The following is a 22,058-nucleotide window of genomic DNA, read 5'->3' as shown; positions in this document are numbered from 1 at the left end:
GATTGTGCTTATTTATTTCAAATGATGACAAATCTGCCACGAGGTAGTTTGGGGGGTTACCCCATGCAGGAACACTTTCTGGCAAAGGGTGCTGTTTACCACTTGAATTCAGCAGTAGCTGAACACAGTTCATACAGAGGAGGTATGGTCATTTAGCACAGCTTTGCAAGGTCTCTGGCTAGCCCCTGCTATATAAAGGAATCACTAATTACAACCCAAGTATTGTAGTTACAGCAAAGATTGTCGAGCTGGAATGGCCACAGATAACTTTAAAAATCATGTTATGGGTTGGAGAGATTAGCTCAGGGGTTAAGCATAGCCCCTAGGTAGTAGTACACACCTTTAAATCCCAGCACTCAGGAAGCAGAGGCAGGGGATCTCTGAGTCCGAGGCCAGCCTGGTATGCAGAGCAAGTTCCAGGACAGCCACAGCTATACACAGAAACTCTGTATGGAAAAATCAAAATTAAATGGGGGGGGGGCAGTCGTTAAAAGGTTCACTATTCTTGCAGATGCCTGGAGTTTAGTTCCTAGCACCCACTTTGGGTAGCACCACCCAACTCCAGCTCCAAAGGATCCAACACCCTCTTCTGATCTCCCTAGGCACCTGCACACACGTGGCATAGGTATAAATAAATCCTTTTTTTTTTAAAGAATTGTTTTATCTCCTGGTGGTGGAGATGCACACCTTTAAGTAGAGGCAGGTGGATCTATGTGAGTTCTAGGCCAGCCTGGTCTTCAGAGTTAGTTCCAGGACAGGTTCCAAAGCGACACAGAGAAACCCTGTCTCGAAAATAAAAAAAGTATTTTATCTTTCTGATGCAGACAAGAAAGGGTCCGAGATCTGGGACCTCGCAACTAATTAGTGCTAAGAGTAGAAATGAACTCGATACATATCTAGTGCCTGTTCTAGGGCTGTGAAATGATGTGGGGAAAGCCCAAGTTTCCCAACTCCCCAGAGCAGGTCCAAGGTGCGAACCGGATTCCCAGAGGGCAGAGCTGGGAAGATGCTGTCCCGGGAGCCCCCTCAGACCGTTTCTCCGCCAAGCCGCGCGAGGGCGCTGCTCGTCTCCTCGAGCGGCGAGCCCGGCGGCCCCGCCCACTCGCCTTTTCCCGGCGGAAATGCCGGGGCGATGACGGAAACCCGGAGGGAGGGAAGAGAAAGAGCGAGAGATCCCGGGCCCGAGCGCGGAGAGGCCTGCGTGCGGCGGCGGAGGCAGCGGGCGGACGCCGTCGGGCCGGAGTGTCCCCGGAGCCGCGCCGCGCTGAGCGCTCCGAGCCGTGTGCCCTTGGCCGCGCCCCGGGGCGCGTGGCCCGGGCCGGGCGGGGCGGGGCGGGAGCGCCCGGAGGCCGCGGCCCGCAGCTGCCCGCTGGGCTTGGGCGGGGCGCGGGCTGCGCGCTCCGCGGCTCGGTGGTCCCGCCGGGGGCCGGCGGCGGCGGGGGAGGCGGCGGGGACGCGCGGCTCGCCGCCATGGACGACAAGGCGTTCACCAAGGAGCTGGACCAGTGGGTGGAGCAGCTGAACGAGTGTAAGCAGCTGAACGAGAACCAAGTGCGGACGCTGTGCGAGAAGGTAGGCGGCCCGCCGCGGAGGCGCGCGCGGGGGAAACGGGCCCCGGCCCCGCCTGGAGTGCGGAGTGGGGTGCGGGGGCCTCCCCGTCCCCCCCCGCCCTTCCCCCGAAGGTCGGGCAGCTGCAGCCCCCTAAAGACACGGGCGACTCTCCTGAAAGTCGTTGGCACTGAGACTTGGTTAGCGTGGGATTGTTCGCGGGTGATCGGGGCGGGGAAGGGGGGCCCCCCGAAAACCACGGAGTGCACGAAGCTTTTGTTTGCACACTAGTGGGCGTGATGGCAGGCAGCCCTTGAGCCGGGCTCACTTCGGTGGAGGCAGGTGTTGGCGGCTCTGGTCTTGGTGGTGAGTGGCTCTTGGGAGGGATTTCTTTTTCAGGAAGAAGGCAGCAGGTGTTGAGTTTGGAATCCGTGTTTACTGGCAGGGAGAACTGGGATACGTGCTATTTATAAACTCCCACATTACAGAAAGTTACTTCCATTTTTACCGCGAGTACCACCACCACCACCCACACACACACACATCTAAGACCTTGCGGGTGATGGTTTGGAGGGGGGAAAAAAGCCCTTCTTGACCGTGTTTTCGTAAATCTGTACACACTGATTTATTAATTGCTGGAATTTTAAAAGTCTTTTCGTTCATATTTTTTCATTCCTCTTCTATATTATGGACTAAATCACTTCACTGTATTTTCCTGCTAAAGAGGCCCAGGAAAGAGTAAAGGCGTTAATTATTTCACGTGTTAATCTATACATCTTAGAAGTCGAGATACTACCAAAGAATTTTGTCTGTCTTATTTATAAACACTCTTTACTTGGGGGGGGGGCAGTAACCCATGGAGTGTCTTTCAAGAGTTCCGTGTAATCCAAGTCCTTTGTGTGTTGAATACTTAGCCCAGGAGAGTGTCTTTCTTGAAAATGGTGTTTCCCCCCAATGAAGCTGTTTGCTTCTAGCCTCAGCTAACTTTTATTTTTCTTGTGTGATAACCTGTAATTTCGTAAGTCTCAAAATTAACCCTTTAGATGATCTCTCTCAAGTTCGAGCATCACCGGGCTGTCCAGTTTGGAAATTGGCTGAGTCCGTCTTATTATGATCGTGACATCCAAAGCTGAAGGGACAGAGGTGGCTGAGTCAGTCCAGGGTTCCCGTTTGACCTTGTAGTAGTTTTAGGATCCATCCTTGCAGAAGGTTGTTCCACCGCTGTGAAGTGTCACACTTGAGTCTTAAACTCTTAGGAGACTTTCTGACTCTCTTTAAGAAAAAAAAAAGATTGTTTTTCTTTTAATCTCAGCTTCTTAATAAACTGCATTACCAGTTCGTAGCACCATGTAGTGTATTCAAGCTGACATCTTAGGCTGTGGGTGAGTGGTTTTCTTTGCAGATCAACACTAACTCACAGAGTATCACCCATCCCTTCCTGCTCTTCTCGCTTAGGATGGAGTTGCTAGTGGGAGAGGTTTCTTCACACACCCCTTCCGCCATCTGTGGTGTGTGTGGGGGTGGGTGTGTTGTCTTTAGTCCCTAGTCCTTTTTGTAATAGGTTTAAAGATTCATTAATTTTTAATTATGTGTCTGTGTGCTTAGTGCTCTGTCTGAGGAAGCCAGAGGCGTCGGATCCCCTGGAACTGGCTGGTGGTGAGCCACCTGATAGGTCCTGGGGGCTAACCGAACTCTGGTCCTCTGTAAGAAAGTATACAGGTCTTACTTGCTGAGCCATCCTGCCTAAGTCAGCCTATTAGAATTCGGTTCTGCTCCTGTCCTGTACATCCGATGCTTATCTAAGGCAGGGATGATACTTAGCCGTCTTTTGGGTGTAAGATCTCAAGAGGCGCCTCATACAGTCCCTACAGTAAGTGAGCGCTTGGGGAACACTAAGCAAATGAGAAAGGATGTGTACGTTTTTCCTCTCAGTTTCAGTTGTCCCTCCACTTGCTTTGGGAGGGAAATGTGAAATAGATGTGTTAATGAAACTTCTGGTGATTAGACTTGAAAGGGATTTTGTGGCCCTAACTAAAACGTCATGTGTTCTCTGTTAAAATCTTCAGCACACAAACTACTGGGGTTTACAGCAATGTTGTAAAATAAATGACTTTGCTTTCCAGTTGATCTTGTGGACACTCTACCTTTCCAGAGCAAGAATGTAGTATAGGAAGGACGTAAGAGAAAGTCAGACGTGCATATCACCTACCTTTAATTCCTTTTGGCTAGTCTTTAGTGTGTGTGTGTGTGTGTGTGTGTGTGTGTGTGTGTGTGTGTGTGTGTGATTGTGTTTACAGTGCACATGGTGAGGGGCTGTCAAAGGCCAACTGTGTGTAGAAGGTCCTCTCCTCCACCTTATGTGAGCTCTGGGGATCCAACTGGAGTCTCCAGGTTTGGGCCTCGAGCACCTTTACCTTCTGAGCCATTTCTCGGGCTAAAAGAGTTATTATTAATTTTTTATGAAGAGCAGGTCTCAGCATGTAGTCCTAGCTGCTCTGGAACTCTTATATAGACCAGGTTGACAGACTCTGCCTGCCTCTGCCTCCTGGGTGCTGGGATTAAAGGGGCACGCCACCACACTTAGCCCACCAAATATTTTAATGATGTGCTGTTTTAGATTCTGTTTGCCATAGCACTCTGTAGAAAGAAAAAATGGATTTTCCTCTGGAAATTAAATTCCTACCGTAATTGCGCTTGTCTGAAATGGAAGCAGCTGAAGCCAGGACCAGAGTAGTCCTGTTAAGACTGTGTCCAGGGTAATGGCGGTCAAGCTCCTCCCAGTATCGGTGGGTGAATGGCTTCCACAATGCCAGCAGAGACGTGTCTGCCTTCTGAAGTGAATGGCTGTCGCTCACCTAAATTAGCAGCCCATAGTCTGAAGGTAATTGTGAGTCTGACTCTTGTGCGGGCATAAATACCGCTTCTGGAACTCCTTCCTACGATGACAGTGTGCGCAGCAGCTTTTAAAGATGGTGTGCCAGGGGAACTGCACTGGCCCAACCAGAACGTTCTGTGACCACAACTATATTTAACTCTCGTCTTGGGAAGAATAAAAAAAATATTTTTGACCTGTTAAGCTTTATTTTATAACTGAAGAATGTTTGTGATGATAATCCATGGGGGAAGGGAGAGCTGGTTCCTGTTTTGGCAGATACCTGTTTTAATCTTTAATCAGAAAACCTGAGGCTAGTATAGAAGTAACGTGTAAATAAATTGTAGGGCTGGAGAGAGGGCTCCGAGTTAAAGGCTAGACTCACAACCAAGAGTGTAAGAATACGTGTGAACTCTATATTGGATTGATGGTGTGTTTTATGACTCGGCCTCAAAGCCTGCCAAGCAGACATTGAAGATTTACGTTTATGCTGTAAAAGAGCACGCCTCTGAAGCAGAAGAGCAGACCATCGTAGAAAGAGCCTGTGAACTGAGATGATAGATTACTCTCTGTGGTAGATACAACTTTAACAAAAGTGAATGTGCTTTTAGCTGGGTGTGGTGGCACACACCTTTAGTCCCAGCGCTCTAGAGGCAGATGTCTGTGAGTAGACACCAGCCTGGTTTCTGTAATGAATTCCAAGACAGTCAGGCTACATGGAACAGACCTTGTCTCCCAACCAAAACAAAAGGTAGTTCTAAGTGCTAAAAACCCTAAATGGCTATGTAGCAAGTTTCAGAACAGCCAGTAGTGAAACCCTGCCTCAAGAAACAAAAACATTTGCTGAGGGTTGGTTATGTAATGCCAGGGACCAAACAGACTAGATAACTCATCACTAAGCCAGTTTGATGTGCTTGGTAAATGAAAGAAATTCGAATCTGTGTTGAGGAAGTTTTAGTTGTTTTGAATTTACTTTCTTTTACATTCCTAAGTAAATAATAAAATACAAACCTAGTCTAGGTTGTTGAAAATAACTGAGGACTGGAGAGATGGCTCAGCGGGTAAGAGCATTTGCTGTCTGACTGTGGTCCCAGGAGATCCAGTGCCCTCTTGGGCACCAGGCACACATGTGTCGCACAGACATGCAGGCAAAACACTCTAACCCTGAAATAATAAATCTAAAAAAATAATTTATATGAAAACACTCTAAATGTGAAATAGTAAATCTAAAAATTAATTTATATGAAAACACACTAAACATGAAATAAATCTAAAAAATTTAATTTATATGAAAACACCTCTTTTTTCTTGTATTACTATTAGTGATCAAATGTTACCTTTTTCTGAACAATACTTTTCAAGTCTGTTGTTGGTCATACTAACTTTAGAAAGGAGGTCTGTATAGTATAAATCATTCCCTTTCTAAGGGAGAGCTCAAGGTTGGACTTGGTTTGTATCTTTTATACTCTGTAATAATCTCTCATCCTTGTTTTTTTCTAAAAATTCATTTGGAAGTAGGGTGTGTGTGTGTGTGTGTGTGTGTGTGTGTGTGTGTGTGTGTCCATCCGTCCATGCACGCATGTTGTAGCCATGAGAAGTCAGAACAACTTACAGGAGTCACCTCATATCACCAGGTGGTCCCTGGGATCAAACTCAGGTTGCCTAGTGGCAAGGGCCTCTACCCACGTCTTTAAATTCTTTAATGTGATTGACTTTGTGACTGTATAAACATGCAGATGGTGCAGGCTTGCAGGCCTAGTTCTTGAGTACTGGGGACAGGAGGGAGTCAGAGCCCAGCCTACACTAATGAGAACCCCATCTCAAAAAAGCCAAAACGCATCAGTTAATTATTAAAATCAGGGTTTGTTTTTTGTTTTAATGAAAATGTTTTGTGGAGGATGAGATGTGTGGCTCAGTAAGATAAAATGTAGGCTTGATTTTGGACTTCACTGCCCCAAAACTTTTAACTTTTATTTGTGCTAGAGGGCACGAGTCCCAGAATTACATTTCTGACTCCAACTTCAAGAGTTTAGAAAAATTGAGGTGAAGAGCCTGCAGAGGGCCCAGGTTCAGTTCCCAGCAACCACCTGTAACTCTGGTTCCAAAGGACGGCTCTGACCCCATCTTCTGGCCTCCCAGGCAACTACATTCACGTGCAGATACCCATCCACACATACACAAAAATAAAAGCTTTTTTTTTTAAAGTTTAGTACAATAACTTAGAACACTTCACTTTTGATACTGTCTGTATGTAACATTCAGCAATGTACAGGAAGGATTCTGCGAAATCCCTAGAAGTGGTTTCAATTACCATTTTTTTAAATATAACTGGAAAAGAATACAAATTAGGACCAGTCAAGGTAGAAGAGAGATGTAGGGCAGAGTGAATGTTGGTGATGTATTTGCCTGAGCACCTTTCTGCGTGGTGAGCATAGCCGTACATGGAAAATACAATTGTGGTTTGTGAACTTGATAACAGTTGTGCATGGACCATTCACCGGCTTCAAAAGAAATGACTTCACTTTTTTCATTAATCATGATAAAAAAGAAACAGTGGTTGTTCACATGATTTACAGACTAGCAGTAAAAAACTGTGTTTGAATTGTTCACAAAATATTGATGGGGCTGGGAGATGGGTCAGTGGGCAGAGTATTTGTCATGAGGGTCTGAGTTTAGACCCATGTAAGCCAGACCTGGTGTGGGCATTTCAGGCGGGTTGGGTGGGACAGGTATTCTGGCACTTGGGAGCCACAGAATACTGAGTGTTACACAGCTCAGATGGAAAGGTATCCTGGAGCTCGGGAGCCAAGGACTACCACAGGCCAGTAAGCATAGCCACTTACAGCCATGCCTCGCCTCACGGGGAGGCTTCCCGAGTGTATTGGTTCCGCTCCCGCAGGACAGGGTCTTCCAGTTGGGGATGTTTGCCCAGTGTAGCAGTTTTGCTCTGCCAAGAGGTTTCTCGGTCAAAGTTGCTACAGTTCAGCTCTGCTCCCGCAAGTGGAGACCAGAGTGTAACAACTCCGCCTTACCAGGGGAAGGTTTCCCTGGCAAAAGTGTTACAGCCCTGCTTGCTCTGCTCTGCTCTGCTCTGCCCTGCTGTAAAAGGTCTTCACCCAAAGCTCATTGAAGGGGTTTATTGGGAGGGAAGAATCCAGGAGAGTGGCTGCCCTCTGCCGGCAGAGGACAGCCTGGTAACGCGAACAAACACAAGGTTTATTTAGGGCTTCCAGGGTAGGGATTGGTCAGATTTTAATACTGAGCTCACATTGGCTAGAGCTCTCCTGCTCCAGGATTGGTTAGTTTTCTGCACAGGGTTAGGGTCAGATTTGGCTCTGGTTTTAGGGCCAAAGTGTGTTTCTTTCTCTGGTCCTTTTTAGCCTTTTGGCTCTAATTTTAGGGCCAGGGTGTATTTCTTTCACTGGCTCAGATTCCAGGGACAAAGTGTGTTTCTTTGGCACTGGTTTCAGGGTCAGGGTACATTTCTTTGGCTCCGGTTGCAGGGCCAAAGTGTGTTTCTTTGGCTGGACCTTTTTCCCTACACATGGGAGGCTTGAGATCGAATCCCAGGGGCTTGCCTGGCTAGCCAATCTAGCCTGATAGGTGGTCTCCAGGTTCAGTGAGAGACCTTGTCTGAAAAACTAATAGAAGAGTAGAGGACACCTGGTGTCAATCTCTGGACTCCACACTCACCTGTGCTCACCCAAAATACTGTAACTGTGTTTATACACACATTCGTGTGAACAAATGTATATAGTTTGTGTGCACTTGAATGTGTGCCACGGTACATGTTTGGGGGAGTCAGAGCAGCTCATGGGAGTCCCTGCTCTCCTACCGTGTGGGTCCCAAGAGTAGAACTCAGGTCATCAAATTGATTACATGCCCTTTCACCCATCTCTTGCCCACTGGTCCTGGTAACTGACATTCAAGCTATTGTTAACCATGGATATGAAATACATGTATTAGAATTGTGCCAAATGAGTGGGGCATGTGGTTCACACCTTTAGTCCCAGCACTCTGGAGGCAGAGGCAGGGAGATCTCTTGTTCAAGGCTAGTCTGCTCTACAGAGCAAGTTCCAGGACACAGAAACCCTGTCTCAAAAAAACAAAACAAAAAAGAATGATGCCATACCGTGCCAAGGGCAAAAGTGAAGCAGGAAAGAAGGGCCCTGGTAGGCCACAGGGTCAAAGAAGAAGAATGAACCAGAAGATGAGGAAGAGGAGGATGAAGAAGATGAGGAGGAAGAATAAATGGCTGTCCTAAAATGTGTGGAGTGTGTGCGCTCAGGCAACTGTTTTGCTAAGAATGTGAAATTCAAGTGCAACTCAGTATAAAAGCTGTACAGATTTTTGTATAGCTGATAAAATTCTTTGTAGAGGAAATACTTTTTTTAAAAAGGAGTTTGTAGCTTTTTCAGGGACTACAAAGTACAGTTAGATTTAAAGCTTTTGATGTTGAATGTTCCTAAATATTTAATGGTTTCTTTAATTTCTTACGGTAGCACAGCAAACTTCATAGGAATTTGTATTACCAGTAAATTTTTTAGGATGTTGTATTTTCTTTTGTGTTTTTCAAAAAAAATTGGAATAAAATAATGTATATTAAAAAAAGAATGATGCCAAATGAGAAGGAACTACTTACATTTGAGAAAGATACTTGAGTAGAACTGAGATTTGCTAGTTTTCTGACCTTCCCATCACAGAGTGCTTCACATTTAGTTTCAGAAGTTTTTCCTGTTTTTAAAGACTGAAATGTAATACTCAGTTACTTCTTCCAAATGCGCAATTTAGCAGTTTCAAGGTTTATCTTTACAGCATGTATCAGTGTGTCATTCCTTTTACTGGCCGGATAAAAATCCATTGTGTGGATATAGGAGGGTGGTTGCTTATGTAGTTACTATTGTTTGAAATTTATTTTGAAATTTTAAACGTTACATTTTTAGCCACACATGGTAGTACACACCTGTACTTCCTGCATCCAGAAGTCTGAGACAGGAGGATTGTGAGTTTAAGGTCTGTGGGACACATGAAACCCTGTCTCAACAGAAGCAGAAAAGGTAGTATTTTCAGATTAAAAAAAAAAGTGGTTCATCAACTTGCCTTTAGAAATATCAACCATGGGCTTAGCAATTAAGAGCAGTGACTGTTCTTCTACTAGAAGACCTAGGCTCAGCCAGGCATTGGTGGCACACGCCTCTAATCCCAGCACTCGGGAGGCAGAGGCAGGCCGATCTCTTGAGAGTTCAAGACCAGCCTGGTCTACAAGAGCTAGTTCTAGGACAGCCTCCAAAGCCACAAAGAAACCCTGTCTCGAAAAACCAAAAAAAAAAAAAAGTTGCCAGCAGCTCAGCTATCTGTAGCTCTAGTTCCAGGGGATCCTGTACCCTCTTCTGCATCCTGGAGCACCAGGTGCACACACAGACATACATGCAGCAAATGAACCCTGCTCATTACAGTCCAGTAGCTTTGAGACTCCTCCGCTTTTTATAAGTCAAGTTTGGGAGATGTATGAGAAAGACAACATACTTTTTACTTTGGACACCTTTTTCTCTAACCTTTGTTAACTTACCTTGTTTGTGGATTGTTTTGTTTCTGAGTTTAGATCTCTTAAGGCCTACAACTCACTATGCAAGCTAGTCTGGTCTTGAGCTTCCGTCCTCCTGCCAGTCTCGTGAGTGCTGGGAATGTGGGCGTGTATAACCATGCCATGCTGGAAACATATCTGTATGTGATAGCTTAAGCCTTAATCTCTGTGTGGAATGGAAGGATGTCTGTGCTGTTTGTTCACATTAAAGCAGGACCAGAGACTTAACATCCTAAAACAGTTTTTATAATGTTGGTCTGTGTACACATCCACAACTTGCTTTCTAAGAGTATATGATTTTATTCTTAGTATACCGTCAAAGCTTAATGTTGCTTGGCATATAGACACTTGATGTTGTTAAACTCAAAGGGTTAATTTTCCTGGGTTTTTTTTTTGGGGGGGGGGGAAGGACAGGGCTTAATTGTTGGAGTGTTTACCCAGCATGCACTTCATGTTGGAGGCAGAAGAATCAGAAGTATAAGGGTATCCTCAATTATACAGTGAGTTGGAAGCTCGCCTGTCTTTTAATAAAACCAAACCCCCAAAAGAAGAAACAGTAAGTCATTCATGGGAAAGCCTGCTAGCAGTGAAGAAAAAGAAGCACCGCGCTTTCATTAACTACGAAGTTTATAGCTGGGCTGGACTGGTCTTGCTATGTAGCCAAGGATAGCCAGAGCTCCAGATCCTGCTGCTTCAGCCTCCTGAGTGCTGTATAGAAGGCGTGTGCTGCCATGCTTGGCAGCCTTGTCAAATTTTTTAAACTGGTTACATTTTTATGTGTATTAGTGTTGTGCCTGTTTGTATGCCTGTTACTTCATGTGTGTCTAGTTCCTATTGAGGTCAGAAAAGGCCATTGGTTCCCGTGGAACTGGAGTTACAGGTGGTTGTGAACCACCATGTAGGTGCTGGGAACCGAACCCAGGTCCCCACTGAGCCATCTCTAACCTCGCTGTAGACTGTTAGAACATCATGTAAGACTGTTTCAGGGATTGCCTGTTCTATGTTTTGCTTTCTGTGAATTGGCCTAGAGTAAGAGATGAGCACTGTGGCAGCTCATTCATGTGTAGAGGGGAGGACTGTGTGTATCCAAAGGCAGGCATTGTGGTCAGTGGGAAATATGTTTGGCGGTGGGCCACCTGTTGTCAGTAGGAAAGTGACAGACTTGAGTACACCTTTAGATCCAAGAATCTTTCTTTCTTTTTTATAGATCTTTCTTTCTTTATTATATATACAGTGTTGTGCCTGCATGAACTCATTATAGATGGTTGTGAGCCACCATGTGGTTGCTGGGAATTAAAGAGCAGTCAGTGTCTTAACCTCTGAGCCATTTCTCCAGCCCCCAAGAATAGTCCTTAAGTGGATGAAAAAAAGCTATTAATTCTCCAGTGTTTTTACTAGATTGAATAACTGTGTCAGTCTCGGACTGCCTGCCTGACTTGTGTTAGTCATTGTTGCACATGCGAACACACACAAGTAATTTTAGTAAATGTGGTAAGGAGAATATATTTGTCACACAACTAAGAATCAGCCCTCGGAGAAATTGTTGGAGAAGAAGAAAAAACAGAAAAAAACTATCTTTACTTTATACATGGGAAAGATAGGATTCCATGCTTTAGAGACACAGGCCCCTAGATACCTGGTCTAAAAGGGTATAAAGACCTTAGTCACACAGTTACATGAGCACTGTGAAGAGAGTCTTTGCTTCCTTTCGTTCTAATTAATCATAGGCCAGTAGAGGAAAAGTACAGGCTCCACGGTCCACAGCTCTCGGGGGAGTCCGAGGGCCTGATCTCAGCAGCTTGAGTTGAAAGATTTGAATGGCAAGAATTTTGCAGAAATAAGAGTTAGCTCTCCAGTCAAAATCAGCCAAAAACATTTAGTGCACTGTAAATGGGTCCCCGCTGTTGGGATAGAGTTGTCACTTCCTAGAGCTACTTCAGAATAAAAGGTTGGAGGTAGGGATGTGGCTCAGTGGGGAAGCGCTTGTCTAGAACAGTCAATAACCAGCGAGGAGGAGGCAGCTGGGTATAGCCAACTGGGTTAGGTCAGACTGAGGGTACAGTAACTTCGCTATTTTAGTGTTTTTTTTTTTGATAGATTTCCATTTATTTATTTGTTGAAAGGTGATGCCACAGCATTAATGGAGAGGTAGGAGGACAATTTCAAATGTCAGCTCTCTCTCCTGCTGCGTAAGTCCAGGGTATCAAATCATCAGGCTTGTGGAGGCAAGTGCTTGGACCTGCCTTACTGCAATTTTCCTTTTCGAGTCAATATCCTAAGGCAGTACTTTGGGTTACTACAGTGGAACATTGAGTTTCTAGAAAGCAAGTGTGGAGGTTAGTGTAGCTGACAGTGGCTTTACTCATCATTTACTAGTCTGTCTGGTTGACAGTTGTGTCCCAGGAGTGACGGAGCTCTTGAAAGGCCTCTGCTGGTGGCTTTCCCAGTCTTAATGCATTGTGCTAGGCTGTTGGGTTCTCTCCTGCTTCCTGTGCCTAGCATCCCTGCACTAATGCTTGGGCATGTCTCGCTTGAGTTAGCTTTAAGTACTTCTTTCTGTGATGGGCAGCAGTGGTTTGGTGACAGCAAGATGGTTTTTCTGGCTATAGAAAGTACTCTAGTTACCATCAGGTCTGATGCCTTCTTGCAGCAAACTCAATAATGGTTTTGTTTCATTTTACGTTTTTTTTAAATTAATCAGATGATCACATGGTTTTGTGACTTGACTTTTTCACTCTGGATGTAAGGATAAGTGAAGTCATATATCATATGATCATTTGTTTGTGGCTTCTTTGACCTAAAGCATAGTATTTTCAAAATCTATGAAAAACACATACCAGTGCATTATTTTTCTTTTAATAATTGGTTATCACTCTCAATCTGGTCAACTCATGACTTGCTGGGCATTAAAGTACTTTTTTTTGGCTGCTAACCGTTGCTGCACCTCCAGAAGACCTGAGTTCATTTCCCAGTGCTGTGTCAGATGCCTCACAACCACCTGTAACTCCAGCTCCAAGGGTCTGATGCCTTCCTCTGGTTGCCAGACACAAAAAGTAAAAATAAATCTTAAGCAATAGAGTAATGCTGCCATGAATAATTGAAATATTTTTATTTCGATTCCTACCAACTTTACCTAAGGATTCCAAGTTGTCTGCATCTTTGTAGAAGTGTCATTGCCAGTCTTTGCTATTATAGCCATAAGTCAGGGGGTGTCTCTTTGTGGGCTTTTGGGGGTTTGGTTTGGTTTTCCAAGGCAGGGTTTCTCTTTATAATTCTGGCTGTTCTGGAACTTGCTCTGTAGACCAGACTGGCCTTGAACTCAGAGATCTGCCTGCTTCTGCATCCTGAGTGCTGGGAATAAAGGTGTGCACCATCGCTGCCTGGCCAGGTTATTTATTTTTATAAGGCATACTTCCAAGTGTTTTTTTTCCCCTGGATTGTCTTTCAGTAAGTAAGAAATGGTATTAAATGTATAACTGAATCTTTTTAATTGTCTATTTTCCTTTTTCAACAGGCTAAGGAAATTTTAACAAAAGAATCAAATGTACAAGAGGTTCGCTGTCCTGTTACTGTTTGTGGAGATGTGCATGGCCAATTCCATGACCTCATGGAACTCTTCAGAATTGGTGGAAAATCACCAGATACGAACTATCTATTCATGGGTGACTACGTAGACAGAGGTTATTATTCTGTGGAGACTGTGACTCTTCTTGTAGCATTAAAGGTATGATTGGTGAAAATGGGGTAGGGGTAAGCTTCACGTTAGGCCAAAGGCAAGAATGTTAGTGTTGCATGTATCTTCTGTTTAATTTCTGATCTGTTTGGCTTAAGTAACCATTGGCTTTACATCTTTTTAAAGAGAGATAAAAATTAGCTGGGCAGTGGTGGCGCACGCCTTTAATTCCAGCTCTCGGGAAGCAGAGGCAGGTAGATCTCTGTGAGTTCAAGGCCAACCTGGTGTTCAAAGCAAGTTCCAGGATAGCTAGGGCTGTTACTTAGAGAAACCCTGGAGAGAGGGAGGCCAGGCATTAAACTTGTATCCACTTCTGATAAATGTGTATTGTCCATAACTGAACTCTGAATTATATTTAATTACTTACTGCCCTCCATATGGAATCATTAAGCAGTTCTGTAATCCATGCCATGAAAGGCCAGCCATTGTTCTTGCCTTCCTGTCTTTACTGCCCTACACTCAGCACTTCACTCTGTGTCCGAGATCTGCTTCTTTCATCCACCCTGCTTATTCTGCCAGATGAGATGTCCTCATTCAGCTTCTGTGTGTTCTGTCTCGTGACTTCCCTGTTCCCAGAGTCTTCTTCAATTCCTTACAGTCAGTAGAGCCGAACTCTTGCTCTCCTGTAGTCTGGCCTGAATTGACCTACTTGTAGTTGAAAGCAAAAACTTGCTACCTCAAAGAATATTTTATTCATTGCTCTGGGCCATCTAGTCCTTCTTTTACCCAGTTTCCCCATAAGATTATTCCAGTTACTTCCTACTCATGCCTCCTGCCCCGCTCAACAAACGCTTGGGACTTTTAGGTCTCAGAAAATTTACATAATTCATAATGAGATGAGGGGACCCAAGTGTAAGCATCAAATCACTTGTTTCATATATATCTTACGTGTCTGTCCTTAATGTTAACAGTTAATTTACAAATGGACAAAAGAACTATTTGAAGACATGACTCTGAGGTTAAAAACTAACACAATACTGGTGAGATACCATATCACGGGTTTCTTTTCCTTTTCTTCCAGGTGCGCTATCCAGAGCGTATTACAATATTGCGAGGAAATCATGAAAGCCGACAGATCACCCAAGTCTATGGCTTTTATGATGAATGTCTACGAAAGTATGGAAATGCCAATGTGTGGAAATACTTTACAGATCTCTTTGACTATCTCCCACTTACAGCTTTAGTAGATGGACAGGTATGTGTGAGTGACTGTCTTACAGAAGGAGGGTAAATGTGGGAAAACACTTTGTATCAGAAACTCAGGATCTGTACTTACAAGATGTAAAAGTTTCTGGCTTTGTCTGTCTGTTTAACACAGTGCTGGGGTTAAACCTGGTGTCTGGTGCATGTTAGCAGGTGTTCTGCCATTGAGCCACAGATCCATGGTTTGGTTAGTCTGTTGATGATGGTTTTTGGGGGGTTGTATATGCATGTTTTAGAGACATTCCACTAAGCTCTCCAGGCTTAGACTCAGTGTACCCAGCACAGCTTGATACTGCAATTCTCTTAACTTGGGCTCCCAAGTTGCAGGGACAGTAGGCTCTGCTTTCCCTGGCCCATAAGCCTTCTGGCAAGAAGATATGCACCAGTATGACGATGCTGTAAATAAGTGCCTAAGTCTATGGGTGGATATAGTAATTAGTAACACAAGATGGTTTTGGAAATTGTATCCATATTACAGTTTCCTGGTTATCATTAGTAACTTTTCATTCCTATGTGTTTCTCTGTCTCCCTTCCCCCTTCTTCTCCCCCTCTCCCTTTTTCGCTTTCAGAGTTTCTCTGTGTAGCCTTGGTTGTCCTGGAACTCACTCTGTAGACCAGACTGGCCTTGAACTCACAGAGATCCACCTGCCTATACCTCCCAAGTGCTGGGATTAAAGGTGTGCACCATCACCACCTGGCAGTTCCTATGTATTTTCATAGTAACTACCGTATCATGTTGTGTGTATTTTTTAATCAAGGGGTACTGTTTTCCACCATGTGTATTGATGCATACATAAGACATTATACAGGCTTCCTATTTCCATGTTAGAGGCTTCATGGTAAGCTGATTCAAATTCATATATAAAACATACAGTAAGACTCTGCAGTGTTTAAATGAGAAAAGCCCAGTGTCCTTGAAGGTGTAATGGATACTCTTTGGCTTGCTGGTTTGATTATAACAGTCTACATTTTCCCAGCCACGATTTTGGATACTGCAATAATTAAAATGACAATTCTTTGTCTATACTTGACAAATAGAATGAAAATGTAAATTAGGTATTATATTTTAATTAAAATTTAAATTTTTCAAGCAATGGTCTTTATTGGCCTTAAAGTAATGAACAAACTAGAAAGAGTGTTAATAGTAGTGATAGTATATGATTTTGGAACTTGATACATCTATTGGTAGAACTCTTACATAATTCTCACAACAAGCTCCCAAACGTTGTCCCCTCGCCTCTATTAAATGTGCCCCTACAAATATTATATACACATAAAAAGTAACTGAATTGAAGATGATAAACTATGGAGAAAATAACCTGCAAAGTGGTAATGTGCTCAGGAGATCTCAGGAAAACTAAATACCTATTGGAATCAGTGACAGGAATCAGTAGTATGATGGTATTTGAAAGAAACAGTTTTAATCCCAGCCCTCAGAAGACAGAGGCAGGCAAATCTCAGGGAGTTCGAGGCCAGTGTGTTCTGTAGCCTGGTTCTAAGACAAGCAGGACTGTTACACAAAGAAACCCTATCTCTAAGCCCCTCCCCACCCCAGAAAAAGAAAAAGAAACAGTTTTTATACATCATGAGTACGAGGCAGAAACTAGTGACAGATAATGAGGGTGAGGATCCTGTTTATAAGCAGCACTGAATAAACTCGGTGGCAGAGGTAGACAAAGCATGCAGAAGACCTCAGACCCCGGTACCACAAGGGGGGAGAGAAGAAGAGCCTCTACGCTCTGGGGCTGTAGCCTGCTGCTGCTCGTCCCATTTGACTTTGCACTGTAGCTGACAAGTTTTTCAGTTAATACTGGTTTTTGGGTGGCAGGGGCTGGTGTGGAGGAACTGTCAGGGCTAACATTTACAACCACTACTTACTCTTCATTACTCTAGCAACTATAAGAACAAAATACTTTCTTCTCAATTTATAAACAGATATTCTGCCTCCATGGTGGCCTCTCTCCATCCATAGATACACTGGATCATATAAGAGCCCTGGATCGTTTACAAGAAGTTCCACACGAGGTAAATTTGGTGGCTGTTTTCTTTGATTTTAACAAAAAAATATAGTCACGTGTGGTAAGGTTAAACATAACTACTAATAATTCATAATGCATATCTGTTCTCCTTGACCAGGGCCCAATGTGTGATCTCTTATGGTCAGATCCAGATGACCGTGGCGGATGGGGCATTTCACCACGTGGTGCTGGCTACACCTTTGGACAAGATATTTCTGAAACATTTAACCATGCCAACGGTCTCACACTGGTGTCTCGTGCTCACCAGCTTGTGATGGAAGTAGGTACTTTTTTCCTGCAGAATTACCTTTATCTCATGGTATGTGTATCTGTAATGGGCTTCATGACTTAGGTTGCAAGAAACATCCTCATTAAAGAGCAATCTTAACTTACTTTTGGAAGTGAGAAAGCTGTTAGCTCCCCCAGAGCAAAATTATCATTCACTTTTTAAATTGAAACATAAAAGTTGTGAAAATAATTTGAGTTGTTTTATATTCTTTGCTCAAATTCCTAAGCATATATATTTTTTCCCATTCTCATTCCCATGTCATTTCCCTGACAAATGCTCCTTATCCCCAAATCTCCATGTTTATTTTCCTAAACCATTATTTGTTGTAACCAGTATTTTAGTCAGAATGTTTCCATTGGATACTCCTACCTAAATACTTAAGTCAGATTATTGAAACAAACTTTTAAGTTTTGCAGTGTGTATATCAATTAGGTTACAAGTAATTCTTCAGATTTTCTTTATGTGCTCTTGATGGTTTGAAATGACCAAAGTTTTATGAGAATAGCTTTCTAAATCTAGAAAGCTTGTAGTCCCAATATTTGGTAGACCAAAGCAGGGGGTCATGAGTTTCAGGCCAGTCTAGGATATATAAGGAGACACTCTTAAATAAAGCCCTCTTGGGAGGGGCTGGAGAGATGGTTCAGCAGTTAAGAGTGCACACTGATCTCCCAGAGACTCCTCGGTAGAGACGTGACTAATGTTCCTTATGATTATGGAGCTATTCCATGCATGTTTGAGTTGCATGCTCTCGAGTGATGTGCCCTTGGTGCATTGTATCAAGGAGGTTTGAAATCTGTGTCACTGCTGGTTTTATAAACTGGTCACTTAGTTGAGGTGGTAGCTGAAGCCCCTCCTATTATTAGTATTGTTACTACTTACAGAACAAAAGAGAATGTAATCCCTCTAAGCCAGCAAGGAATGGCTTTAAGGAGTGTGGGAACAAACTTTACCAGCCCAGAACAGGCAAGGAACGGCGTGGGAGCATGATTAAGAACGCATGCATGTAGTGCCATTAAAACTCATTATAATTATATAATCATAAATGTCAATGATGACTGGATATATTTTAAGTACAGTGACTAAGACTTACTTTCCTGAAAGTCAGAGACTTTGAAATTAGAAGATAATCAAATTTTAGTTATTACGAGACAAAACTGAAACATACTTAAACATCACAAATTAAAAGATGGAAATGGTATGATGTGAATCAAGTAGATAAGTACCAAACCCTGCCCGTGATGTAAGAGTCTGGTACAGGTGACCTTTAGATGACCCAGGCCATTACTGATGTGCACTGGCACAGCTCTCCAGGAGAGCTCACACAAGTTGCCATTTGCCCAATACTGACTTCAAGATTTCTGTAGCAAATGTTGGAAACCAGACACTTTCTATCATGTCTTGGCACTTGGAACCCTATGGCAATTGTAAATTTGAGAATACTGTGACCAAAATAGCAAAATTCTTTCTCCAAAAAAAAAACAAAAAACAAACAAAAGAAAATGAAAAAAGGCATGTACACACAATAAGTAAGTAAATAATAAATGAGGTGCTTGGCAGAGTTTATGAGGGAAAATGGGAAAATTATCATCTTTGTCTGAGAAGTTCAGTGTGTACCCTAAGCTAAGATCCTAAGTGGTTACTGAGATCTATAAACTCTTGTACCTAATGATTGTCCACTATTCTGAGCAGGTTCAGAAACTGTTGATCACAGGAGGTAAGATGATTCTGTAGCAACAGAAGTACTTAGGATTTGAGTTCTGTGTCAAGATTGAATTTTTTAGGGCTGGAGATATGGCTCAGAGGTTAAGAGCACTGACTGCTCTCCTGCAGGTCCTGAGTTCAATTCCCAGCAACCACATGTGGCTCACAACCATTTGTAATGAGATCTGGTGCCCTCTTCTGGCCTGCAGACATACATGGAGGCAGGATGTTGTATTCATAATAAATAAATAAATCTAAAAAAATTCATTTTTTAATGAAACAATGACCTTCTTACTTTACTGTTGCAGGGATATAATTGGTGCCATGATCGGAATGTGGTTACCATTTTTAGTGCACCCAATTACTGCTACCGCTGTGGAAACCAGGCTGCTATCATGGAATTAGATGACACTTTAAAATATTCTTTGTAAGTAACTGGGCATTTTAATTGTATGTAATCACTTTTAGAGGGAAAAGGTTAACTACTGAAAAACAGAGTTGGGGGCTGGAAAGATGGCTCAGCAGCTCTGAGGACTCAAGTTCAGATCCCACAAAGTCCTGTAACTCCAGCTCCAAGGGATCCAACGCCCTCTTCTGGCCTCTTAGAGATACATGTACATGTGCACACAGAGTCACATACACATGTGTACGCATGAATAAAAATAATCTTAGAATGAAAAGCATGAAAGAATTCTGTTTATGAGGCGATAGAACCTCTTTCCCAAATATTTAATTGTAAAAATTGTTTTCTTGCCGGGCGGTGGTGGCACACGCCTTTAATCCCAGCACTCGGGAGGCAGAGGCAGGCGGATCTCTGTGAGTTCGAGGCCAGGCTGGACCGACAGCTTCCAAAACAGAGAAACCCTGTCTCGTAAAAACCAAAAAAAAAAATTTGTTTTCTTCTGATGAGCTGGGCATGTAACCATGGCCTCATACATGCCAGTTCATTGCTATGCCACTGAGCTACATACAGCCCAAAAAAAGGTTCTAATTTTTTACAGTATTTTGAAATTTTCCCAAGAGCTTACAGGTGATGGAAAAATCATTTAACGTTAAGAGAACCTTAAGCCCTGTATGGTAGTACACATATTTCATTAATACCAGCACTCAGGAGGCAGACTGAGACCAGTCTGGTCTAAGCAGTGAGTTCCAGGACATCAGGGGAGTACATAGAGATACCCTGTCTCAGAAAGACAAACAAGTTAATAACCTAGAGAAACCTGTCATTATAACTACTAGAAGCTTGCACCCCTCCCCTTACACATTATAACAGAAACTACTCTGGGTGGGAGTAGAGAAATGGAGTAGTGGTTAAGAACACTAGCTGGTCATCCAGAGGTCCTCAGTTCAATTCCCAGCAACCACATGGTGGCTCACAACCATCTGTAATGAGATCTGGTACCCTCTTCTGGCATGGAGGCATGCACACAGGACACTATATACATAATAAAAAATAAATCTTAGGCCGGGCAGTGGTGGCACATGCCTTTAATCCCAGCACTTGGGAGGCAGAGGCAGGCGGATCTCTGTGAGTTCGAGGCCAGCCTGGTCTACAAAGCGAGTTCCAGGACAGCCTCCAAAGCTACAGAGAAACCCTGTCTCGAAAAAAACAAATAAACAAAAATAAATAAATAAATCTTTAAAAAAAAAACTACTCTAGGGAACAGGAGAGATGCAAGTTTAATTCCCAACACCTACGTGGCTGTTCACAGCCATCTGTAATCCCAGTTCTGATATCTTTGAACACTGGCACTTACAGCACAGAATTTTACCAGAAGTTTAAAGTAATAAAACGTACTACTGGGGGGTGTGGCTCCATCGGCTCCTGCTTACGTAGAATACCCCCCAAAACGGACCCCCCGAAAGGAGGGAAAGGAAACTGGTAACTTAGAAAAGGCACTTGATAAAATTCAGTCTGCTTTAAATAAAATCAGCAAGCTCTGCACAGAAGGAAACTTGCTGTGCCTGAAGACAGACAAATACCCTGATTTAGCCACATGATGGTGAGAAACAGTACTGATCCTAAGCCCCTTCAACTGATAATAGTGTCAAAAGTCTTTTCTGCCAGACGCTAGCAGCCATGTTGTCTAGATTTTCACCATAGCTCTGTGAGGTATATGATTGGTCACCTGTAGTGATGTGCTCAATTATTCCAGCCACATGGAATGTAGTAATACAGAATACAGAAAGGATGGCTTTGTCTAGTGAGTGGCTTAATTGCTGATTCAATTTCTTATCATTTATTTATAGTCTTCAGTTTGACCCAGCACCTCGCCGTGGAGAGCCTCATGTGACCCGGCGTACCCCAGACTACTTCCTGTAAATTCCTCCCCAGGACCTTTCTTTGTATGTGGAAGTATACCTGGATTTTTAAAATATATATATATTTTTTAAATATATATATATTTAAAAACAAGTTATCTATGTGTTTCTGTAACAAATTGTGGTATGTCTTGACATTAAACTACATCATGGACCAAACGTGCCATACTAATGATGAGTGTTTAGCACAATTTGAGACTGAACTTAACTACACTGTGTTCTAGATCAGTCTGCCTGCTGTGTTGTAGGAACCATTCTTCTTGGCTGGTTAAACAAAAAGGGGTCACTGACTGCTTCATCTCCTTTGCACCTGGAAATTTAGTTACAGTCTTTAACTGGCATGGATTAATAGAGTCGGAGTTTTATTTTTAAGATTTCACCACCTGACTTCCACTTAATTCATTACCCTTTATTTTATTGAAATGTGTAACTAACTGAAGAAGAGATTCTTGGGAGTATGTTGTCATAACATTAAAGAGATTTCCTTTCATTTAAACTAAATTACTGTTTGATGTTGATCTGCATTATTTCTGTATATTTGTCATGACAGTGCTTGCATCCTATTTGGTGTACTGAACAAATAAACTTTCCAATTTAAACAAAAACATTTTAGCTGTGAGTTGCTATATACATTAAATGGAAGCATCACCACTTTAAAACTTGATACAAATACTCAAGTCTGTGGTTGGTTTTCATTAACTTTGGCTTTTGAGATGGCCTTTGTATAGACCCAGATAACCTTGAACTACTTGGTTCTCCTGGCTCTACCTCCCAAGTGCTAGGATTAC

General features: G+C 43.1%; 1 protein-coding gene across 1 annotated transcript; it reads left to right on the top strand.

Annotated features, from left to right (window-relative positions):
• The first annotated feature begins 1,413 nt into the window (after positions 1-1,413).
• Positions 1,414-21,875, top strand: Ppp2cb (protein phosphatase 2 catalytic subunit beta). The gene is made up of 7 exons (XM_040731871.1): positions 1,414-1,572; positions 13,519-13,728; positions 14,759-14,932; positions 16,876-16,965; positions 17,077-17,238; positions 19,257-19,375; positions 21,199-21,875. Exons 1-7 carry the CDS (start codon positions 1,471-1,473, stop codon positions 21,269-21,271), a joined length of 930 nt encoding a protein of 309 aa, XP_040587805.1. The 5' UTR covers positions 1,414-1,470; the 3' UTR covers positions 21,272-21,875.
• The last annotated feature ends 183 nt before the right edge of the window (positions 21,876-22,058 follow it).

Source organism: Mesocricetus auratus, unplaced genomic scaffold, assembly GCF_017639785.1.
Source record: "Mesocricetus auratus isolate SY011 unplaced genomic scaffold, BCM_Maur_2.0 Super-Scaffold_100026, whole genome shotgun sequence".
Classification (NCBI taxonomy): domain Eukaryota; kingdom Metazoa; phylum Chordata; class Mammalia; order Rodentia; family Cricetidae; genus Mesocricetus; species Mesocricetus auratus.
Note: the sequence above shows the minus strand (reverse complement) of the source record. Positions and strands in the feature narration are given on the sequence as shown.

Bases quoted from the DNA above. Each gene is read 5' to 3' on its own strand.
- Ppp2cb (XM_040731871.1), top strand. From the start codon at position 1,471: ATGGACGACAAGGCGTTCACCAAGGAGCTGGACCAGTGGGTGGAGCAG. The intron at 17,239-19,256 runs GTAGGTACTTTT...TTACTGTTGCAG, and splicing joins CTCACCAGCTTGTGATGGAA to GGATATAATTGGTGCCATGA. The intron at 19,376-21,198 runs GTAAGTAACTGG...ATTTATTTATAG, and splicing joins GACACTTTAAAATATTCTTT to TCTTCAGTTTGACCCAGCAC.